Below are 22,195 nucleotides of genomic sequence, written 5' to 3' on the forward strand. Positions count from 1 at the left end.
TGGTGGGAGTGATGACAGAGAGAATCACACTTTTATTTCAAATTTTATTGAAAAAGAAAATCAATGTAAACAAAGAATAGTTAAATAATGCCAAAGTTCACGAGACTAGTATAACGTATTGCTTTACTCATACATTCACCACCTGAATTCAGTGTTATGAAAAAACAGAGAAAAACAGAATTTTGTCCCAAGGTTTGAGTCGTCTTCTACAACTTGGCCAAGGCACGAACCCGCGCACCACTTTTCAAGTAAATCTGACCCCAGATGACCTATTCATGTGATCTGGTAGAAGAATGAGATGTACGCTGCATTCAACATAATTCACATGTGTAGTAAAAACATCAATCCCCTCGACCGAAGGAGCACAACAACACGACAGCAAGGCGATCTCTGCAGCTCGTTAGAAATACCATATCAGATCTTTTACATAGAAGGATCGTTCTCTGATGACAAAATGTTTAAGGTAGACTATAAAATCAAATGTTTGCAAAGCTTCATGAAGGTTCTCACCATCATCATGATAGGACCTTGATTATATCTTGTCCTGGCTTTTGGTTTGTGCCTAAAAAAAGTTATATTCTGTACAGCTATATTAGTCCTTTAGGATTAGTGTAAAAACACACAGGATCTGGTCTTCAGAGGCCAAAGGGAAAGCAAAAACTGCAGTCTGTTTGTCGTGTGTGTTCCTCAGAGGACAGTTAGGTCATGGCAGGACTTTGACTTCTGCCTGAAAGCCATCTTCTTGTTTTTGCGTGCAACCATGCGGCCCAGGAAGCGTTTTGCCTTCTTGCTGATGCTCTCTCTACGCCTGCAGTTTGCCATGCGCCGCGCATTCTCCTCCTTGCTGTCTTTCCTTAGGCGGATCTGTCTGACGATGCCCTCAAATAGATCCTGCACGTTGTGGTGAAGGGATGCAGACGTCTCGATGAACTTGCAGTCAAATACCACAGCACACGCACTACCCTCTGCAAAAAAAAAGAAAAAGAAAAATCAGCAAAACACGATCAGAAGAGGTGTCCATTGGAGAAAACACTAAAGCTGTGGTGATGTTTGGTTTGTTCTCACTCACCGTCTACAGAAACCTCTCTGGACCGCACCAGGTCGCTTTTGTTGCCCACGAGGATTATGGGAATGTTCTCAGACTGCCTAGCTCGACGCAGCTGAATGCGGAGCTCAGACGCCTTCTCGAAGCTTGACTTGTCAGTCACAGAATACACAATGATGTAAGCGTCTCCCATCCTCATGCACTGCTCCTTCAGCCACTGGCTGTTATCCTTTGAGAACGAGACAAATCCAGCATGAATCCCATATTCTACAAACAGTTTCCAGTGTGAAAAACACTGCATAAATGATGTGCATTCATCTCACCTGTTCCCAGATGTCGTATAGCATGATGGAAGCATCTTCCTCATCCACTACAATAGATCTGTCATAAGTGTTTCCTGGAGATGGAAGAACACATATAATGTTACATCCTTGCAGAAGGCATCTCCTTTATGGACGTTCATGTTTTCTGTCAGTGTGTGTTGCTGCATTTCTCTCTCAGACTGTTTCACATTAAATCTGCAATCATCCCATCCCTTTATGGTGCCTGTATGTGTGTTTTTCAATGCTGCATTACTATAAGAGCAAGGCTGGTGCCATAGAGTAGAAATAATCAATGCATCTAAAGCTTTTCTTGCAAAAGTAATGAACGTGCTGTTTTTCCCATTATCGTCAAGCTGACGTGGAAATATGCGAATAAAAATGTTTAATTTGGCATTTGTGTGAAGGATTTTTGTGTTAACTGGGATAAAATTAACCTCAATGCTGTACATTTATGTAGTTATTGTAACAATTTATTCCCAGAAATAATAAGAGTAAAATACAAAAAATTAGTACAATAAAAAATAAAAATTATATATATATTTTTTCTTCTAATTTTATCAGAAAAAGCATAAATATCTCCCAATCTGACCGAATAAAATCGGTACCATGTGAGTGTGTGTTGATGACTCATCCATGGCACCATTTACCTGCTTCATCCCAGTCATGACCGGCGTCCTCAACGCCTCCAAAGACGCGCGCCAGGCTGGACTTGCCGACCCCGTGCTCCCCGAGCAGAACCACCTTGTACACCTGAGAGTCCGTCTCGCTTCCGGTGGAGATCACCGAGTCTGAGGAGTCCGAAGCACAGCTGCCCCGGTGCTGCTCGTTCGGGGAGTAGGACGTGCAGCGCAGAAGGTTGGACAGCTCGTCCGTCTGCCCGGTCTGTGGCATCGTGGCGCGCAGGTCCCGGTCGTCCACGGGCATGCTTCTCCTGTGGAGGTTGGGGAGATTCATTGGGAAGGGCACGCTCCCTCTTCTCTTGTCCATATTTCGCAATTTGTCACCCTTGTTCAAAGTCATCGTGGTGATATAAACGATCTGTGGACAGATGTGCCATGCGTAAATATGCGGTCCTTGTGCCAAAATCCAGTTTACAGAAAGGACACGCGCCACTAGATTTACAGTGGAACATAATATCACTTTACATTTTTCTCATTACAAGTAATTTAATAATGCGTAAAACCCTCGACCTGATCCCAAATGTCCCGTTTTAAAATGTGAAGACTTACTCTGAGCCGGTAACAAAACCCAACGAAGCGTATCCAATAATCCCTCCTTAGAAAAAGTCAAAAAGACGGTTTTGCTTGAGTCTGCTCAGAGTCGCTCATCAGCCTGTTTATATAGGAATGAGTGACGTCGGCAGGGATTCGCCCAGAAGAGTCACGTCTCCATTTATTATGGTGGTGCGTAACGGTCACATCAGCGGAGGAGGGGGTGCAGAGCCGAGAGGAATCTCCCTTCCGCATCTCCAAATGGAGCTTACTTTTGCGGGGGCGGCCAGTGATGAATTTTTGAACAGGGAAAGCCCACTCAACGCTGGAGCACGAATATTTTATTCTAACACGGAGCTATTTTTAGAATTGTGTGGAAATCCCAGAGACATCTGCAGGTGCAAGTGGAAACGAGAGCTGCATGCTTGAATGCCATCCACCCATTTCCTGAACCTGCTTGTCCAAGCAGGGTCGCGGGGGGGTGGGGGGGGGGGTGGGGGGGGGGGTGGGAGGTTGGGAGGTTGTGTGTGCGTGTGTGTGTGTGTGTGTGTGTGTGTGTGTGTGTGTGTGTGTGTGTGTGTGTGTGTGTGTGTGTGGATGTGGGGTGTGTGTGTGTGTGTGTGTGTGTGTGTGTGTGTGTGTGTGGATGTGGGGTGTGTGTGTGGGTGTGTGGGTGTGTGTGTGTGTGTGGGGGGGGGGGGGGGGCTATCTCCAGCGGTCAACGGGCAATCAGGCGCACCCTGGACTGCAATCACCTATTTTCATTTGCACAAACAAATCAGTGTTCACTTATTCATTGTTGTTTAAACTGGATGCATTGCTCAATAGTAAACAAGTGAATTTGGGTAAATGAATACAAACGGTCATTAAAACGTCTGCATCTTATTTTCACCACATATTCTCTATATCTAAATGGCAGATCTTTGCATGTCATTTACCGCAACGCACTGTAACCACATACACATTCTACACACGCAGCATCCGATTACTATTCATGTCCATGCACCTCCAGCTTCAAAAATGAAGGAAACCGCCACATAATCAAGCTTGCATTTAAATGCGTTCAACTCACTCAGCCTTATATTTAGCCTATAATTAAATATGAGCCGATTTGACAGATTAAACCTGGATTAAGATAGATTATAGTAACATTTTAAATCCTAAAATTAGTTTTGCATCAATTAACAAAAATAACGGTGAGTCTGTTTTCTGTTTCCCTGCACCCTGCGTTGTAGTTATTCGAGATCTGGTCTGTAGTCTGACACACATTTCATGCAAATTAATTTAGCTTCCAGCTGCAGAATACTAACGTTTGTGAATTCATTTCTGGGACATGGACAAGTGTGTTACTGCCACCCTGTGGTCATTCTTTGCGACACACTTCAGAGTTTTGCACCCAGTTGAAGTATGTTGATCAACATTATTCTTTATTTATTGAACTGTTACAGTTGTGCTGCAAAATTGAGCCACATTTGCATAATTCAGTAGTGGTTACTGCCAACAAATTAAGGCAGAGTGTGTTTGAACTTAGGTCCTGCGGGTCTTATGTCTCCAGGTGAGAGTTTGGCCTCCTACATTTAAAATATGCTTCATGGTGATTTTAAATTGATCTTAGTGACTACATTAATTCCATCCATCTACTGTCTGTACCCACTTGTCCATACATGGTTGCAGGGGAGCTGCTGCGTACCCCCAGCAGTAGTTGGTGATGGGATCTCCGGTTCTTTTAAGAGAACCGATTCTTACAGCTCGGCTCACTAAAATGAACCAGCCCTTTTGACTCTCAAACGGCTCCTTACAGTTTTTGTTTCTTAAATTATTTTATCCCCAGACATTATACAAACTGTGCATGAACTGAATTACTAATCTACAATATAGGCTGTATTATATCAGCTGTTTATTACTTAAATAACTTAATTTACACAACATGAAGCAGAGTGCTACAAAAACACATTTTAAACAACAAAAACAAACTCTGCAATTTAACTATTTATTAACTTATTAACCATTAGAGCATGTGTGTGTGTGTGTGTGTGTGTGTGTGTGTGTGTGTGTGTGTGTGTGTGTGTGTGTGTGTGTGTGTGTGTGTGTGTGTATGAAACAAATAAACCATTTGTATTATAGAAAAACCAAGCCTTATTTCAAAAGTCACAAGTAAGCTGTACGTCTTCATTCAAGATTAAAAGCCCAGTTGTCACATACCTGAAGGAAACACATTTCTCTGCACTGTGAATTTCTGACTTTGCTGACCACATTGGATGCCAAAGACTAATTAGTATAAAATAGGTTAGATAAAAAAGAAGCAGGCAAAATGCAATAAATAATTAAAAAGTATAAACTACAGAACCTCACTTGAAAAATATGACATTTGAAATTGCTTGACAGTTTATAGACACTAAACATCTGTAAAATATGAATATCCCTCCTATCCTTTGGTGCTGTTTGCCTTTTCTCGATTAGTTTCTCTATAAATTGCACCATGCAATATTTCTTAGCACTTTTGGTTTTTATTAGTATTGTTTTAGCTGGCTTTAATAGGTTTTTTCTCTCTTTAATTTCTGGCATAGTGATTTTAATTGTTCTCTTCGACTGCTATCTTTAACAAGTATGCTTTGCCTTTGAATGTGTTTTAGCTAACTCCTTCATTTTATGCAATGTGTCTGTTGTTGTGCCTGAGCATTTGGCTCTTTATGTACAGGTGCTGGCCAGTAAATTAGAATATCATCAAAAGGTTGAAAATATTTCAGTAATTCCATTCAAAACGTGAAACTTGTACATTATATTCATGCAATGCACACAGACCAATGTATTTCCAATGTTCATTACATTTAAATTTGATATTCATAAGTGACAACTAATGAAAACTCCAAATTTGGTATCTCAAAAAATTAGAATATTCTGAAAAGGCTGAATATAGAAGACACCTGCTGCCACTCTAATCAGCTGATTTACTCAAAACACCTGCAAAGGCCTTTAAAAGGTCCCTCAGTCTTGTTTTGAAGGCACCACAATCATGGGGAAGACTTCTGACTTAACAGCTGTCCAAAAGACAATCATTGACACCTTGCACAAGGAGGGCAAGACACAAAAGGTGATTGCTAAAGAAGCTGGCTGTTCGCAGAGCTCTGTGTCCAAGCACATTAACAGACAGGCGAAGGGATGGAAAGAATGTGGTAGAAAAAAGTGTACAAGCTCTAGGGATAACCGCACCCTGCAGAGAATTGTGACGACAAACCCATTCAAAAATGTGGGGGAGATCCACAAAGAGTGGACTGCAGCTGGAGTCAGCGCTTCAAGAACCACCACGAGGAGACTCATGAAAGACATGGGATTCAGGTGTCGCATTCCGTGTGTCAAGCCACTCTTGAACAAGAAACAGCGCAAGAAGCGTCTCGCCTGGGCCAAGGACAAAAAGGACTGGACTGATGCTGAGTGGTCCAAAGTTATGTTTTCTGATGAAAGCAAGTTCTGCATTTCCTTTGGAAATCAAGGACCCAGAGTCTGGAGGAAGAGCGGAGAAGCACAGAATCCACGTTGCATGAGGTCCAGTGTAAAGTTTCCACCGTCAGTGATGGTGTGGGGTGCCATGTCATCTGCCGGTGTTGGCCCACTCTGTTTCCTGAGGTCCAGGGTCAATGCAGCCGTCTACCAGGAAGTTTTAGAGCACTTCATGCTTCCTGCTGCTGACCAACTTTATGGGGATGCAGACTTCACCTTTCAACAGGACTTGGCACCTGCACACAGTGCCAAAACCACCAGCACCTGGTTCAAGGACCATGGTATCCCTGTCCTTGATTGGCCAGCAAACTCGCCTGACCTTAACCCCATAGAAAATCTATGGGGTATTGTGAAGCGGAGGATGCAATACGCTAGACCCAACAATGCAGAGGAGCTGAAGACGACTATCAGAGCAACCTGGGCTCTCATAACACCTGAGCAGTGCCACAGACTGATCGAGTCCATGCCACGCCGCATTACTGCAGTTATTGAGGCAAAAGGAGCCCCGACTAAGTATTGAGTGCTATACATGCACATTCTTTTCATGTTCATTCTTTTCAGTTGGCCAACATTAGAGAAACAAACATTTTTTCATTGGCCTTTAGAATATTCTAATTTTCTGAGATACCAGATTTGATGTTTTCATTGGTTGTCACCTATAAATATCAAAATTAAACGTAATAAACATCGGAAATACATTGGTCTGTGTGCATTGCATGAATATAATGTACAAGTTTCACGTTTTGAATGGAATTACTGAAATATTTTCAACCTTTTGATGATATTCTAATTTACTGGCCAGCACCTGTATAGCACTTTGGTTAGCTGCCATGCTGTTTTTAAACAGTGCTTTATAAAAATACTGGTTTATGGTATACATGATTTATTTATTTGCATCAATCTTGAGGCCCCATACTGTGGAAGCCCATTCGTGCCACTCAGATAAAATAAAATAATAATTATCTCATAATTATGACTTAGCTACCTCATAATAATGAGGTACTATCTCATAATTATGAGATTGCTAAGTCATAATTATGAGATAGTATCCCATTATTATGATATTCTAAGTCATAACAATGAGAGAGTATCTCATTATTATGAGATAGCTAAGTCACAATAATGAGATATTATCTCATAATTATGAGATAACTAAGTCGTAATAATGAGATACTATCTCATAAAAATGAGATAGCTAAGACATAATAATGAGATAGTATCTCATAATTATGAGATAGCTAAGTCATAATAATGAGAAAGTATCATAATTATGAGATAGCTAAGTCATAATTATCTTCTTCGTCTTCGTCTTCGTCTTCCTCCGCTTATCCGGGTCCGGGTCGCGGGGGCAGCATCCCAATTAGGGAGCTCCAGGCCGTCCTCTCCCCGGCCTTGTCCACCAGTTCCTCCGGCAGGACCCCAAGGCGTTCCCGGACCAGATTGGAGATGTAACCTCTCCAACGTGTCCTGGGTCGACCCGGGGGCCTTCTGCCGGCAGGACATGCCCGAAACACCTCCCCGGGGAGGCGTCCAGGAGGCATCCTGACCAGATGCCCAAACCACCTCAACTGGCTCCTTTCGATCCGGAGGAGCAGCGGTTCTACTCCGAGTCCCTCCCGAATGTCCGAGCTCCTCACCCTATCTCTAAGGCTGAGCCCGGCCACCCTACGGAGGAAACTCATTTCGGCTGCTTGTATCCGCGATCTCGTTCTTTCGGTCATTACCCAAAGCTCATGACCATAGGTGAGGATTGGGACGTAGATCGACCGGTAAATCGAGAGCCTGGCTTTCTGGCTCAGCTCCCTCTTCCCCACGACAGATCGGCTCAGCGTCCGCATCACTGCAGACGCCAAACCAATCCGCCTGTCGATCTCCCGATCCCTCCTACCCTCACTCGTGAACAAGAACCCGAGATACTTAAACTCCTCCACTTGAGGTAGGACCTCTCCCCCGACCCGGAGGTGGCAAGCCACCCTTTTCCGGTCGAGAACCATGGTCTCGGATTTGGAGGTGCTGATCCTCATCCCAGCCACTTCACATTCGGCCGCGAACCTACCCAGCAAGAGCTGAAGGTCAGAGCTGGATGAAGCTAGGAGGACCACATCATCCGCAAAAAGCAGAGACGAGATTCTCCTGCCACCAAACTCGACACACTCCACACCACGGCTGCGTCTAGAAATTCTGTCCATAAAAGTGATGAACAGAACCGGTGACAAAGGGCAGCCCTGGCGGAGTCCAACCCTCACTGGGAACAGGTCCGACTTACTACCGGCTATGCGGACCAAACTCACGCTCCTCTGGTAAAGGGACTGAATGGCCCTTAACAGAAAGCCACCCACCCCATACTCCTGGAGCGTCCCCCACAGGGTGCCCCTGGGGACACGGTCATAAGCCTTCTCCAAATCCACAAAGCACATGTGGATTGGTTGGGCAAACTCCCATGCCCCCTCCATCACCCTTGCAAGGGTATAGAGCTGGTCCACAGTTCCACGGCCAGGACGAAAACCACATTGCTCCTCCTCAATCTGAGATTCAACTATCGATCGGACCCTCCTCTCCAGTACCTTGGCGTAGACCTTTCCAGGGAGGCTGAGGAGTGTGATCCCCCTATAATTGGAACACACCCTCAGGTCACCCTTCTTAAAGATGGGGACCATCATAATTATGAGATAATTATTATTATTATTGAACTGAGTGGCGGGAATGGGCTTCCATACAATACATTCCTAGTGCAATTCCACAAATGGACACATGGGGCAGTAATAAATTCCCTCTGCTCTTCATCTGCTGCATAAGACACCGGACATACCAATACGCATGCGCATTTTTCCCGAGCGTTCGACCTCTACATTAGACCGGTAAGAGCTAACCGTCTTTATCAGGAACAGCGTTTGGTGAGCTGTTTGCTCTCTCACACGGTATATTTTAGTTTAATCCACTAAAACGCTACCTCTTCCTTCCTATTTACTGCTAACTTAGCCCTACGACTTTGTGCGGTTTTTGTAAATGATTACGATCTGATTATCCGACTAACTATGCATTCCCGATAACAGTGTTAATTAATAGGTTTCCATTAAACGTTGTTTTGTTTCTTATATTTTTTCAGACTTTAATAAACGCCTGCTGCACTGTTTGACCTGACCCAGACGTCTCGTCGTGATGTATGCCTGTGCTAAGTTCGTCTCCACGCCCTCTCTGGTGAGTTTAAGTGAATGAATGGGCACTGATCACTATTGCAAGCACTTAGCCGTGCCATTATTTGCTGCATACTTTTAAAAAGCAGGGATGCTATTTCCCACCAGTGTGGTTTAAGGACAAACTGTCGGAGGCTAACAACATAACGTGCTAACTGAGCTAGCCGAGCCTTGTAGAAGTCTTTGACCCCTTGCTAAAGTCAGCTGGTGCTCCCACCTGCAAGGACGTCAAAGTTTCACAGGTCAAACCTCAAACAGTCTCCTGTAGCACTGTGGAGAAAGAGATCACGTGATTTTTAAAACGACATAAATAGGGATAATCTACATTTTAGGCATTTAAAATTGTTAATTAAACAGAGGCCCAATTCAAATGTCCAATTCAGTCTAAAACTAATTCAAAGTGACAGCTGGATTCGTTCAACCATCCGTGTAAACTTATTTTGGGTGTGGCCATATTTTTAAAGCTTATTAGTAGGATGCATGGATTCTGGCCAGACTAACATTTTGCATTTACTTGGTGTGTTTGTGCTTTCTCTCTTTAACACAGGTCCGTGCTGGATCCCGGGCTCTGTGTAGACCACTTTCAGCAGCAGTAGTGTCAGACAGCAGGAAAGCAGAGGTGAGCCTCTTACACAGAAAATTACCTGCTACATCTGTTACATATAACTTCACAGGCAAGAGTGAATTGAGTATGATATCTATGGTTGCATATAAGACGTTGCTTAAAAAATAGCATGTTTTTCACTGCAAGAAAGACCATGAAGTGGTAGGAGTAGAAACTGGATTTTCATTATTTATTTTGATTTGTTTTTTGTATTAGATGCATGCTGCTTTTGAAACAAAATCCACCTCCTAATCAAAAATCTGAGGTTACTGTCTATTTTCAATAGATGCACTATTGTTCAGTTGTTTGGCATCACCAAAAACCGCACAAATGAGGCAGAATTTTTAAACTCTGTGTAGTTTCTGAGGGATAGTAATGGCAGTAGCTGACTAAGCACTACTATTTGCATCAGAACAAGCAATACGACCAATCAGACTAACTGAAACATGTCAGATGGGCTCTGAAAGCTTTGTTTCTGTGGCATCCCTTTGTGGTTTTGTCTACATTTGGTCAAATATGTAAATCTACATGCAAGACAAATTTGCACTCCGTTAACAAGGATCAACCACATGCATATGTTTTTCTAGTCATGTAAAACTTCAGTAAAATGCCAACAAATTTTAGGTGTTGGTTGAGTATTTCAGGGTTTATTTATTTTTTTATGAACATGTTGCCATTTTTCCAGTTTGCTATCTAAATAATTGAAGTGCAACGCTGTGGTAGAGGCACAATAGGACAGGCTATTTAATTTCACATCACTCAACAATCATTATACACACTTGATTTATTTAATAAACCCACTGATCCTTCTGTAACCATTTGAACTCATTTCAGACTGCTTCACTCCTGGCACCTCTGAGCCTTGCAGCCTCCCAGCAGCAGGTGGCAGTGCGAGGGTTCCAGACCAGTGCTGTAAGCCGTGATATTGATACAGCTGCAAAGTTTATTGGAGCAGGAGCTGCTACTGTGGGAGTGGCCGGGTCTGGAGCTGGTATTGGAACTGTGTTCGGCAGCCTTATTATCGGATATGCCAGGTAAGAAGTTTCGTGTATTCCCACTATGGAAGGTTGTTTTTCCCTTAGGATTTACAAAGATCAAATATTGCAATTTTTGGTGCTTTTAATTGTTGGGTTTTGCTTTGGCCACAAAGTAACTAATGAACATTTGGTCTTAGGTTGATTTACTCTGTATAGGATGAATTTTGAACACAAAATTGAGAGTAGGAGGCATTAATACAAATGTCTGTCAATTTAGACACCAAACTCATAGCTACAGCTGCAATGCTTTCTTTATTAAGATGGATTTCCCCCCCCCCCCCCCCCCCCCCCACACACACACACACACATTTTCCGTTGGCTGCATCACATTGTACTTCCCTAACCATTTGATGGTGATTATCATGGTTCTTTACAGAATCGATGTTTAATAGATGTTAAAACTAGCATTACTTAGCTTTATCCCATCTGTCCTTTCTCAACAGGAACCCTTCTCTGAAGCAGCAGCTTTTCTCTTATGCCATCCTGGGCTTCGCTCTGTCTGAAGCTATGGGTCTCTTCTGTCTGATGGTTGCATTCCTCATTCTTTTCGCCATGTAAATCGGTTCGGCATTAGCTGTTCAAGAACACATTACAATGGTAACAAGGATAGCTGTTGAAAACATCAAATGTCAGATCATGTGTTGGCTAATCGTTTCAGTGTTTATAGAAGGGCTGCTAATCTGGTGATGTAAGAACCTCGGCTCCAATCGTTTTGATGAAAGATCTGAAACACTGTATTTAATTGAAGGTTTTTGTTAGCGAAATGCAGTCAGTGACATCATTAAAACATTTAACTCGTTATGTGTCTTTTTTTATTTGTCTTAAAGAAAACCTCAAAATGACCATATTGACATTTTGAAATAATGGACACTAAGGTGCATTTGTGTTGGGAATTTAATGGTTCAATATTTCTGTATTTGGGAGAGCTCATGACAATTTGACACTGGTAGAATACATTTTAGTTTGAACTTTTAACAATCGACTACTAAACATAAAGTAGAAGTTCATTTTTAATGACCACATGAGGCCAGGCAGTAGTATTTGTGTAGCACATTTCAAATAGACAATTCAAAGTGCTCTACAGAAGCAAACACAGTAAATCAAAGAAATGTAGATACTAATTTCAGATTTAAAAAATGGATAAAAGGCACAGTCAAAAGGTTAGCAGTTACAGTGCACAAAGTGCAGCATAACATATTTTTAAAGAATGATGAATACATGAAAGTTATTTTTGATATAAAAGTTTCTATAGAGTTGGGGCACATTTGAGGTCATGAGGATGCTGATTCCATATGTGTGCAGCATAGTAGCTGAAAGCAGCTTGACCTTGTTGGTTCTGACCCGAGGTTCTACCAGTTGACTGTTTCCCAAGGATCTGAGACCCCCTGCTGGGTGTATATATACAGGAAGGAGATCCGACATGTAATTTGGGCCCATAACATCGAGGAATTTATAGTCTAGTAAAAGCATTTTGAAGCTTATACTGTAGTTTACTGGTAACCAGTGTACGGATTTAAGAACAGGGATGTGCTCAGTTCTTAAGACTAGCAGCAGCATTCTGAATAAGCTGCAGTTGTTTTACAGCTGTTTTGGGGAGACCAGTTTGAAGACCATTGCAATAGTCCAGCTTGCTGGAGATGAACGCATGAATTAATTTCTCTAGGCTTTGTTTTGACATGAGACCTCTGAGTCTTGCTAATTGATGGAAATGATAAAACGCTGATCTAATTACAGCTTTAATGCAGGCGTGGGGAACCCTGGTCCTCTTTGCCCAGTATCTTGCATGTCTTTACTTTTTATTCAGCAGCTCATCAGGCTCTGCAGAAGCCTGATAATCACCTGTTGATTGAAATCAGGTGTGTTGAAGCAGGGTTACAACTAAAATATGCTGGATAGCGGCCCTCGATGGACCAGTGTTCCCCACCCCTGCTTTAATGTGACCAGTGAAGCTCAAGTCTGAATCAGTGGTAACAAGATTTCTAACCTGAGTCTTTGTCTTCATTCCTTTGGAGCTAAGTTGAGAAATGGCTTCCGTCCAATCCTTATTTCCACAGACAATAGTGTTAGTCTTGTCTTTGTTTAACGTAAGGAAACCTGGTTGCATCCAGTCAAATAGCTCTTGGCACTGAGAGAGTGAGTCTAGGGGACTAGAATCATTAGATGATAGAGGTGGGTAGATCTGGGTGTCATCTGCATAACTGTGGTAGGCGATGTTTAGGACCTGGCCCAGTGGAAGCATGTAGAGATTGAAAAGCAGAGGTACAAATATCAAGCCTTGGGGGACACTGAATGTCAGGGCGATTTGCTTTGATTTGTGTTCACCAATAGAAACAACATATATGCTGTCTGTGAGGTATGATTGGAACCAACAATGGACTGTGCCTGAAAGTCCCACCCAGTTCATTATTCTATCAAAAAGGATGTTGTGGTTCACAGTATCAAAATAACTTCTAATAACCCATAGACGTCGGTGATCTTCACTTTTCTCTTGTCCTAAGATCTCCGTTAAGTCAGACTCTCACAAGATTTTCGTGTTGGCTCATCACTGCAAACTAATCTGGAGCCCAGTAAATATTTTATTTAAAATGCTGTTTAAATTACAGACATATACATAGACACCACGTGGACAGGTATTGGAGCTGCCACAGTGGCCGGCCGCCATCTTAGATAGGTCTCCATTCTCCCCCAGTGCATCAATTTCTACTGAAGAAGGTCCTTACCGTCCTTACCCAACAAAAAAAAAAAAACATTTTATCAAGCCTTTTCACAAAATCAGACACACACATGATTATATTAATATTATTTAATATTCATTAATATTGAAATCATTTAAATAATACATTTATAAAATAAAATAATAAAAATAATGTACAAATATATATATATATATTTATTCATATATTTATGTAATATAATTGATATTAAATATAATTAAAATTAATCAATTTTATTTTAATATAAAATCAACCAGCGACGGTTGTAACCGCAGGCTGTACAGAAACAGGCAAAGTTCAGTTGCTCACTCTGTATTATTTGGAGAGTCAGAAGACCCATCCGGTATGGCGGTAATGCTGTTACGCTCTCTAGCCCCCAACAGACCGTCTATGTATTCATGTCTATAGTTTAAATAACACGGTAGGGAAATTTTATTGTCAACTAAACACAGACGGTGCTGTTGGTGGGGCACAGCGTTTTGCACTCAAACAGGGCTAAAATGAACCAAAAAAAATTGCAGTTGCCTATAGTTGCACTTTTTGCTCTAACGTTAAGTGATTAATTTGTATCCAAAGACAAACTAATATTATCTAATAATAGATTATTTACTGTCATTTGTAATTTTATCCAGCGCCTTTAACCTGCTCTGGTTGGTGTTCACGTGTTCATCTTAGGCGGAACTATAAAATAATATTCGTGTTTCAAGTGGGACGAATTTCTAAAACGTACCCGTCAATGTCAAATACGCGCTGTTTATACTGAATAAATACATGTAGGCGTTTTACTTATGCAGCGACATCTCAACACAGATACTTTAAGGTGTGATGAGGGCTTTTCGGGGTTTATCTAAAAGGATAAACCTGAAATGCTTTTGGTGTCTGTTGTTTAACCGCCACAATGCTACAGATGGAGTTTTACTGCAGATTCAACAAAACGAGTCTCCAAATAACAAGGTAACTGGTTGTTTTTATGTAATAGTATTTAATTAGTCATTTGCTTGTTGTGTAAACTTATTCTGGTTTCTTCAAATGAAGGATTTCCGTGCTTATCCCCACTTTTGGCTCAGCACATGTAACATCAGTTTTATTCCTAACAATCATGAAGATTGAAAATACACGTTTTCGATTTTGAATCCTTTTCTTTTTAAAAGTTTTGGGGAAAAGCCATAATACTCATTGGAATTCGACCAAAACTCCATATGGGGTAATTAATTATTTGTATAAAGATAAACATTTTTCTAATTAGGATGGGATAATGGTCATTTAGTCTGTTTCTCTCAGAGTGGACTGACTATTTCCAACCATTTCAGTTTTTATTCTTTTTACAGAAGCAGCCTAGTTTACTTCTTTGACCACCAGGGGTCGCTGGTGGATAAGATTTTAGCGGATTTGACCCCAAACTGTAAATCTTAGGTTTAGTACGCTGTCAAGATACAAAACAATCACAAATCTGAAAGATCAGAATCACATCTAAATGAATTGTGTTGAAATTAGGTGAGGAAAACGATCCAGAAGAAAAGACCTGCTTGCTCAGTTGTTCTCCATCACTTTGACCAACAGTACAGTGAGGAACTTGGAGACTTGTGGCCATCTGCAAGGTGATTTATTATTTAGATTCGAAAACGATTGCAGCTTAACAAGTCCATGAGGTTCAGGATTTTTCTCATTGAGAATGCTTTCTGTCCTGCAGAGCAGTGCTCCTCAACCCACAGTCCTGGCAATATGGGGTCATGCTAAACCGCTTCAGCACAGTGACGGATATCACAGACAGTCTTCTCTCTTTGGGCTTTTCATCATTGCTGACACAAACAACAGTCTCTTCCCTTCCTCATAATGGTGCCTCCACTGTGTCTAATTCTAAATATCCAGAAGGACAAGACACTTTCTCACCTCACCACATCTCAGAGTGCTCTCCTGAGGACTTCAATCTCCAGCCTGAAGTCCCCTTTCATGCACTCAACCAGGACCCTCGGTCAGAGCTTGATCTCAGTTTGCACCATTCTTCATTACAGTGTTACGTCCACCCACGCCGACTGAGATTTCCCTCTCAGGCTCACCGGGATGGCCTTCTGAAGCAGTATTACCTCCTGAACGCTGCCTCTCTGCTTCCAGTTCTGGCTTTGCAAGTCAGAGATGAGGAAAGGGTTTTGGATCTTTGTTCTGCCCCTGGAGGCAAAGCTGTAGCTATAATGCAGAGTGCAACTCCAGGTAAAACGAAGATGATTTTAGGATGACTTTGTTCAATTTACGTCAATAAATATTATAATTAGGGGTGTGAATTTAACACGTTAACTACGATTAATTATTTAGAAAAAAATAACGAGTTTAAAATTACCGCTTAAGCTCGAGTGCCCCCCAAAAGTCTAGCATTATAATTTATGCCCCATATATAAATAAATATCATAAAGCTGCACCTCTAACAAAAGTGCAGGGCCTGGGCTACAAGACCATATAAACCCTTTTTGTACGTACTTCAAACACAAGATAAAACTACAATAAATGAATTATGACAAATCAAATTTGATGAAGAAAAGAAAGAAAAAAACATTTTTATCATTGTGTTTTGTAATTGGTAGAGAGCAGACAGGCAGCAGCGTTATCCACTTGAACTTTATTACAACAGGAGGGGCAAGATTTCATCTTGTGACTCAGCAGAACTTCCCCTGAACTCTGCACTACACCTCTATCTATCTATCTATCTATCTATCTATCTATCTATCTATCTATCTATCTATCTATCTATCTATCTATCTATCTATCTATCTATCTATCTATCTATCTATCAATCAATCTAATCTTAGCAGTGCTCTGCTGCCACCTAGTGTTCAGGCTAGAACACAACTTTTACAATGTACCATGTTTATTTACACTTTATCAATAACACTTATACTAATATTTACACATCCGAACAAATCCCACAATGGTTAACTTTATAATAAGTAATCAAATAGACTTTATGGTTACAGAAATATATTCATTAACGTGTGAGTGTGTCATTTGTGCCTCACTAACATTATTTTTAAATGAAAATAGATAGCTTGGGCACAAATTGTCTAGAACGATTAAAAAAGGTTAATCAAGAGTAATTAATTACAAAGCTTGTTAACACTTCCTTTTACAGTCCCCTAATTACTAAGTACTTACATAGTAATTATATAGTAAGTTAAAGTATATTATTGTGTAATTGAAGTGTATAATTGTGTAATTATAGTGTAATGTAGTATATACTGGGAATGATTAAAGAATCAAAACTAGAATAGAACTCGTGTTACATGATAATAACTGTTGGAGAACTCAGAAACAGTATTACACTCTTAACTTTCTATGTAATTACCATGTAAGTACTTAGTAATTAGGGGACTGTAAAAGGAAACTTTCCCAAAGCATCTAATTAATTAGACTGTTTTTTTATCGAGTCCCACCCTTACTTATAATACAGAAAGATATAAGGTGGTGCATGGGATTAGGGTTTTTGTTTTTACATAAAATCCTTGCATATAAAGAAAATGTTCGTTCTTAATGAATTATCTATTTGCTGCTTTATTTATTAATATTAATCAGTGATGCTACCTGTGCACCACAGCACTCCTTTGCTGTAATGAACCGGATCCTCACAGACGAGACTGGCTGTCCAAAACCCTGGAGTCCTTTCTGCCTCGCTCACTAAACAATAGAGTGATTGTGTCCGCACAGGATGGACGGTCTTTTGGGGACAGTGAGACTGGCTTTTATGACAAGGTAGGTAAAGAACACCTGTCGTGTTTATGGCAACATTTAATTGAATTTCCCTTCAATATCCTACAAATTAAGGGTCATCCACTTATTTTCTGAGTCTGTTGAGGGAAATGAACAAGAACAGAAAGCCTTAGCAGAGACTAATAAATCCTGTAGAGAAGAAGACTGGCTCGTAATCAAACGTTATGTTGGAAAATAGAAAATTTTCAGTTTAAATGGGTGTCTTTTGTGAATGTTATAAATGACAGTTGGCCAGAAAGATTGTACAAAAGCTGTATTTGGTCACTGATGCATATTTTAAAGGATATATTTGTGGAATTATCCTGGCCAAAAATATAACCTCAATTTATGTTGTTGAAAAATAAATTGTAGATGTGACCAAAAATGTACCTGAGCATGTGAACACTTTGATCCTACTGCTGCTCTTCAAGGAAACACACTCGCTGCCAGTTGAGGCCATGAAAAAGATTCTAAAGCTCCTTCAGAGAGTCTTCTAATACAAAGTCAACCGAGGTTGTTTACTCTACACGCCAGCTGCACCTACATTTTGGAGAAAGTACAAGTAAAATGGAAAGGTTGTATGAGGGAAACACCTGCAGACAAACTCAACAGAGAGTTGGGGCAGGAAAGTGGTGATGCACGACAAAAATAAATGATCTACAAACAAAAGGGCAGAGCCAGGAGCTGATTTTTGGACTGAGCTTTGAGAGAGTGGCTGAAGTAAACTGGATTTATTTATTAAAAAGCTCAATATAAAACAACAAGGTTAAAGTGGGTCAAGAGGTGCAGCAATGAATTGTGAATAATTAGATGAAAATTTTGTTACGTCCAGGGTACGGATTACACGGAGTGTAATTACACAGGTGATTTGAATTATGTAAAGATTAAGTGCTTATAAATGTAAAAAAGTAGTGGGATAAACTTGCCTATATTGTTCTTTTCAAGCACTTAATTTTGTCTTGTTTTTTATTAGACAATTTTCCTGTCCTGTCTGACCTCTGATCCTCCTGCATCTCCTCTTAGTCCTCCAGAAAAACTGCTGCCTGGCTTCCTACTTTTTTCACCTCATGTTTGAATTTTGAACTAAATAACATCAAAAGGATCTACCGACCACTAAAGTGGCGGGGTGTGCGCTCTGCAGCCGCGTCAGTGAGGTGACATCACCGGAGCATGGGTTTTGGCGCTGTAGCGGAGCGCGTCGGGAACAAAAAAATGACAGAAAGGACCAAAGAAAATGACATGGACAATCGTGTGTTCGTTATGGCTGGACGATACAGAAAAAAAGCTTATCGACTGAAAAAAAAAATCATTGATCGATTTCAGTAACTATTGAAAACCATTAGCCTGGCAAGCCAGACTAAATAAATGTATTATTTAGTCTGGCCATGCTCCATTGACGGCTCTCGGTTGTGGGGCGGGTTCTACCATTGTCTTTCAAATGATCTCCGCATTCCACTGGACAATGAATGTGACATACTCTTGTTTCACTCTGTTGCATCATCCCACCCACCAGGCATATAGAGTGCCCTGATTGCCCACAAAGCGGATAAAGCTCTGTGATTTGTTCACTAAGCAGATAGAGCACTATGATTGGCCCACCATTATGGACCAATCACAGCTCTTTATGCGTTTGAAACCCCTCTAGAGAGCTGTGATAGGCTAGCCAGAGTCCTGGTAGGAGCTGTGGAGGTTCCAATAGAGCATGCCTAGACCAAACTTTGCAAAGCAAGAATTTGGTCTAGTTCACTAGGCTAGAAAACCATATGACAAATGTCTAAAATATATTTTGTGCAGCCCTGGCCATCTTAGGCCATTACTTTATGATAAAACAAGTTGGTTGATTTGCCAGACTTGGTTTTTATTGATTCTCTGTTGCAAACCACCGTTGTTTGTTTTTTTGTCAGACTTGTAAGAATGAAAAAATAGCCCCACTGGTCAAGTACTGTAAACTTTTTTCGGGACAGTTTCTTCCACCTCTCATTGCTGCAACATCTTGTTTAAGTCACATTGCTGTTTGTTTAGGTCTGAGAGGGGAGGGCTTGGTGACATAGTGGGCTTGGGTCTGTGTTTTTGATTGGTTGGGTGTAGGTAATGACTCTAGTATGAAGCTACCCAATAGGCTTAGGCTACTATGGAAAAAGGAAACTTTTATTGAAGTTTTTATTGGTACTTTTTTTCCTATTGAACCACATGTCTATTGATCGATATATATCGTTATTGAATTGTTGTCCAGCTCTAGTGTTAATTAAATATATTTGAGAATGTTGCTCTGGCTATGTGCAGTACGCAGCTGCCTGGAGTGCATCAATTATCAGTGCTCCCGGTCTTCTCCACTCAAAATAATGTGCTGACAGTCCATATAAATAATGTAATATAGGTAGGAACATGACATTTTTCTGGGCTCCCCTTGGGTGTGTATGTTGAGGGTTTCTAGGGGAGCCTGTCACTCTTTCAGGGGAGCCGGGCTCCCCTTAGCTCCCCTGTATTTGGAACTCTGGTTAAATCTAGAGAAGTTACAGGAATTGTATTTATGTAGGTACGGTTTAGGTTTGCATGGAAGGTAAAAAGGAGCCAAGTGAAAATTTGTAATTTTTGTTTCTCAAATGAAAAAAACATTAATATTTGTCATTTTTTAGGGTTCCGATGCAACTTGTTACAAATCGTATTAAAATAGCTGAAAAAAACAGCAAATGATCATTCAAAATTTAATTATTGCTAAATCTCTTAACTACTTTAGGAAATAGATGGGTGTTTATTAAAACACACACACACACGCGCGCGTGTGTGTGTGTGCGTGAGTATGTGTGATTTATCCTGTAAGTTTGTAAGTTAATATTTTCAATCTTTGATGCTGCTTATTTTAAACGATCTAAAAAGCCAGATTGCTTCATGTTTAAATTCTATTTTCATAACTTTGTTTTCTACTCTGTAAAAAAGATTACTGAGGTAAACCTAATTTACTGTGGAAGTTCCAGATCATCATGTGATATTTAGCCCTCATGCTTTAATCTGCTGTTCCAAAATGATCCATTTAAACATGAAGTTTCTCGTTACTCTCCATGCTGACTTTTACAGGCTGTAGCTCTCTGAATCACTCTAAGCTGCTGACATTTTGTTTGGTCTATGCTGCAGGTTTTAGTTGATGCCCCTTGCTCTAACGACAAGAGTTGGCTGTACTCTAGCAGCGAACAGCGGGGGGAACAGAGGCTGAAGGACAGAGCCGGGCTGCCTGAGCTGCAGGCTCAGCTCCTCAGGTAAGCCCGTTACTATACATCTTCTGTATGTTTCAGTCAATCAGTAAATAAAACATTATTTCAGCTCAGTTTAAGGACATTTAAATGTTCCTTTGTGTTTCAGAGATTAAATGTCACACGTGTAAATACATTCTGTGTGTAATGATGAGATTAGATTTGGTTTGATGGATTTCATCATCATTTTATATCTTTAACTGCTTCACAACAGCTAAAATAAAGAGTTGAACGGTATCATTTGTTGGATCAATTTAGTGTCATTTTGAAGACTCTTTTCATAAAGTGCAGTGTTTGCCTGCTCCCTATAGGTCCGCGCTATCTGCAGTGCGTCGAGGGGGTGTTGTGGTCTATTCAACCTGCACGCTGTCAAACTCTGAAAACGGTGCTGTCGTTGAGACGGTGCTGAAGGATTTTCCTGAAGCTGAAGTTGAAGATCTTTGGGAGGAGATTGCAACTCCTTTATCTAAATGCTTCACTTTTAGTTCACAGGCTGCTTGTGGACAGATGTGTACCAAAGCACCCCCGCTGCTATCGAACAGCACCATGTCCTCTCATAGCCACAGACTTGGTATTCTTGTGGTTCCTCAGCCTGACAGGACCTGGGGGCCCATGTTTTTATCTCGAATTAGAAGAAAATAAGGCATTACCTTCTGTTCTGAACAGACATGTGGAATGAGTTAATACATTGTTACAAAGCACTGGTTTCAGTACATAGAGAGCGGATCTAAGACTCCACACACTGCGACATGTCTTGTCTGCACAAGGAGGACGATAACAGCAGACATGTAAAGTCACGGGTTTGAGGAAGGATGGTTTAACACGGCAAAACTAAACCAGCTGCATGAAATTCCACATTTAGCAAGCAAATTAAAATGAATAATTTTCACTACATTTATCCCAAATTCCAGCAGTTTTTATTAGTCCGATATTAAGTGTATTATGATATTTACTGAACGCTTGTCATTAATACTTTTATATGAAAGTTGACATGGTAAAAGGGGCTGCTGGTAGTCATATATTTACAGAAATAAAAACAATTCTGACAACAGATCAGTTATTTATGCTTTAGGAGCTCTGAATAAAACCCACAGATAAGTGATGGTAAAATTAGCAACATCCATCCATTATCTGAACCCGAGTGTCCACTGTGCAGCCCAGAATTGGCAACATTTTAGTTAACTCATTCACTGCCAGTGACGACTAAAGTCGTCATTTGCATTTTTTTTTTACTGTTTGAGCATCGGAACGAGCCCCCGCACTGAGAGAACAAACATCTCAGCCCTGAAGCCGATCTTCATCCGCATATGTCACAGATCACATGATCAGGAAGCAACACATCCATGTGTGTGGAGATCGTTTTGGGCCGTTCCTGTAAAAAAAGTAAGGCGCGAACCGGAAAAGCGTCTGCCGATCACAATTCAACAACAGATTATGAAAGAACGGATAACGGATGAAACACACGGCTTCTTCCTGATGTAAGAGGTGAGTCTCCTCTTTGTTTTGGTTGTTTTGGCATCGGCATCATGCTAGCGCGCAACGTTCTGTGACTCTTAAAAAAACAGTAAAAACGGTGAGAAACGCTG

The 22,195-nt window shown here is 40.9% G+C and overlaps 3 protein-coding genes across 5 annotated transcripts; 2 read left to right on the plus strand and 1 right to left on the minus strand.

The window, feature by feature from the left end:
• Window positions 1–30: 30 nt before the first annotated feature.
• rrad (Ras-related associated with diabetes) lies at window positions 31–2,756 on the minus strand. The gene is made up of 5 exons (XM_015952718.3): window positions 2,598–2,756; window positions 2,016–2,406; window positions 1,369–1,442; window positions 1,070–1,274; window positions 31–965 (listed from the first exon to the last, which is right to left on the minus strand). Exons 2-5 carry the CDS (start codon window positions 2,386–2,388, stop codon window positions 688–690), a joined length of 930 nt encoding a protein of 309 aa, XP_015808204.1. The 5' UTR covers window positions 2,389–2,406; window positions 2,598–2,756; the 3' UTR covers window positions 31–687.
• Window positions 2,757–8,826: 6,070 nt separating this feature from the next.
• On the plus strand, window positions 8,827–11,711 carry LOC107381159 (ATP synthase F(0) complex subunit C3, mitochondrial). Of its 3 annotated transcripts, none has more exons than XM_015952715.3 (5): window positions 8,827–8,935; window positions 9,184–9,275; window positions 9,819–9,890; window positions 10,710–10,909; window positions 11,356–11,711. In XM_015952715.3, exons 2-5 carry the CDS (start codon window positions 9,237–9,239, stop codon window positions 11,468–11,470), a joined length of 426 nt encoding a protein of 141 aa, XP_015808201.1. In that variant the 5' UTR covers window positions 8,827–8,935; window positions 9,184–9,236; the 3' UTR covers window positions 11,471–11,711. The 3 variants fall into 3 exon arrangements, with proteins under 3 accessions (XP_015808201.1, XP_015808202.1, XP_015808203.1); XM_015952716.3 differs by having other exon boundaries at window positions 8,899–8,995; XM_015952717.3 differs by having other exon boundaries at window positions 8,925–8,971.
• A 2,618-nt stretch (window positions 11,712–14,329) lies between these two features.
• nsun3 (NOP2/Sun RNA methyltransferase 3) lies at window positions 14,330–21,477 on the plus strand. The gene is made up of 6 exons (XM_015952714.3): window positions 14,330–14,580; window positions 15,121–15,224; window positions 15,317–15,834; window positions 17,210–17,364; window positions 20,494–20,615; window positions 20,921–21,477. The coding sequence occupies exons 1-6, from the start codon at window positions 14,452–14,454 to the stop codon at window positions 21,249–21,251; spliced, it is 1,359 nt and encodes a 452-aa protein (XP_015808200.3). The 5' UTR covers window positions 14,330–14,451; the 3' UTR covers window positions 21,252–21,477.
• The last annotated feature ends 718 nt before the right edge of the window (window positions 21,478–22,195 follow it).

This window comes from Nothobranchius furzeri, chromosome 9 (genome assembly GCF_043380555.1).
Source record: "Nothobranchius furzeri strain GRZ-AD chromosome 9, NfurGRZ-RIMD1, whole genome shotgun sequence".
NCBI lineage: Eukaryota > Metazoa > Chordata > Actinopteri > Cyprinodontiformes > Nothobranchiidae > Nothobranchius > Nothobranchius furzeri.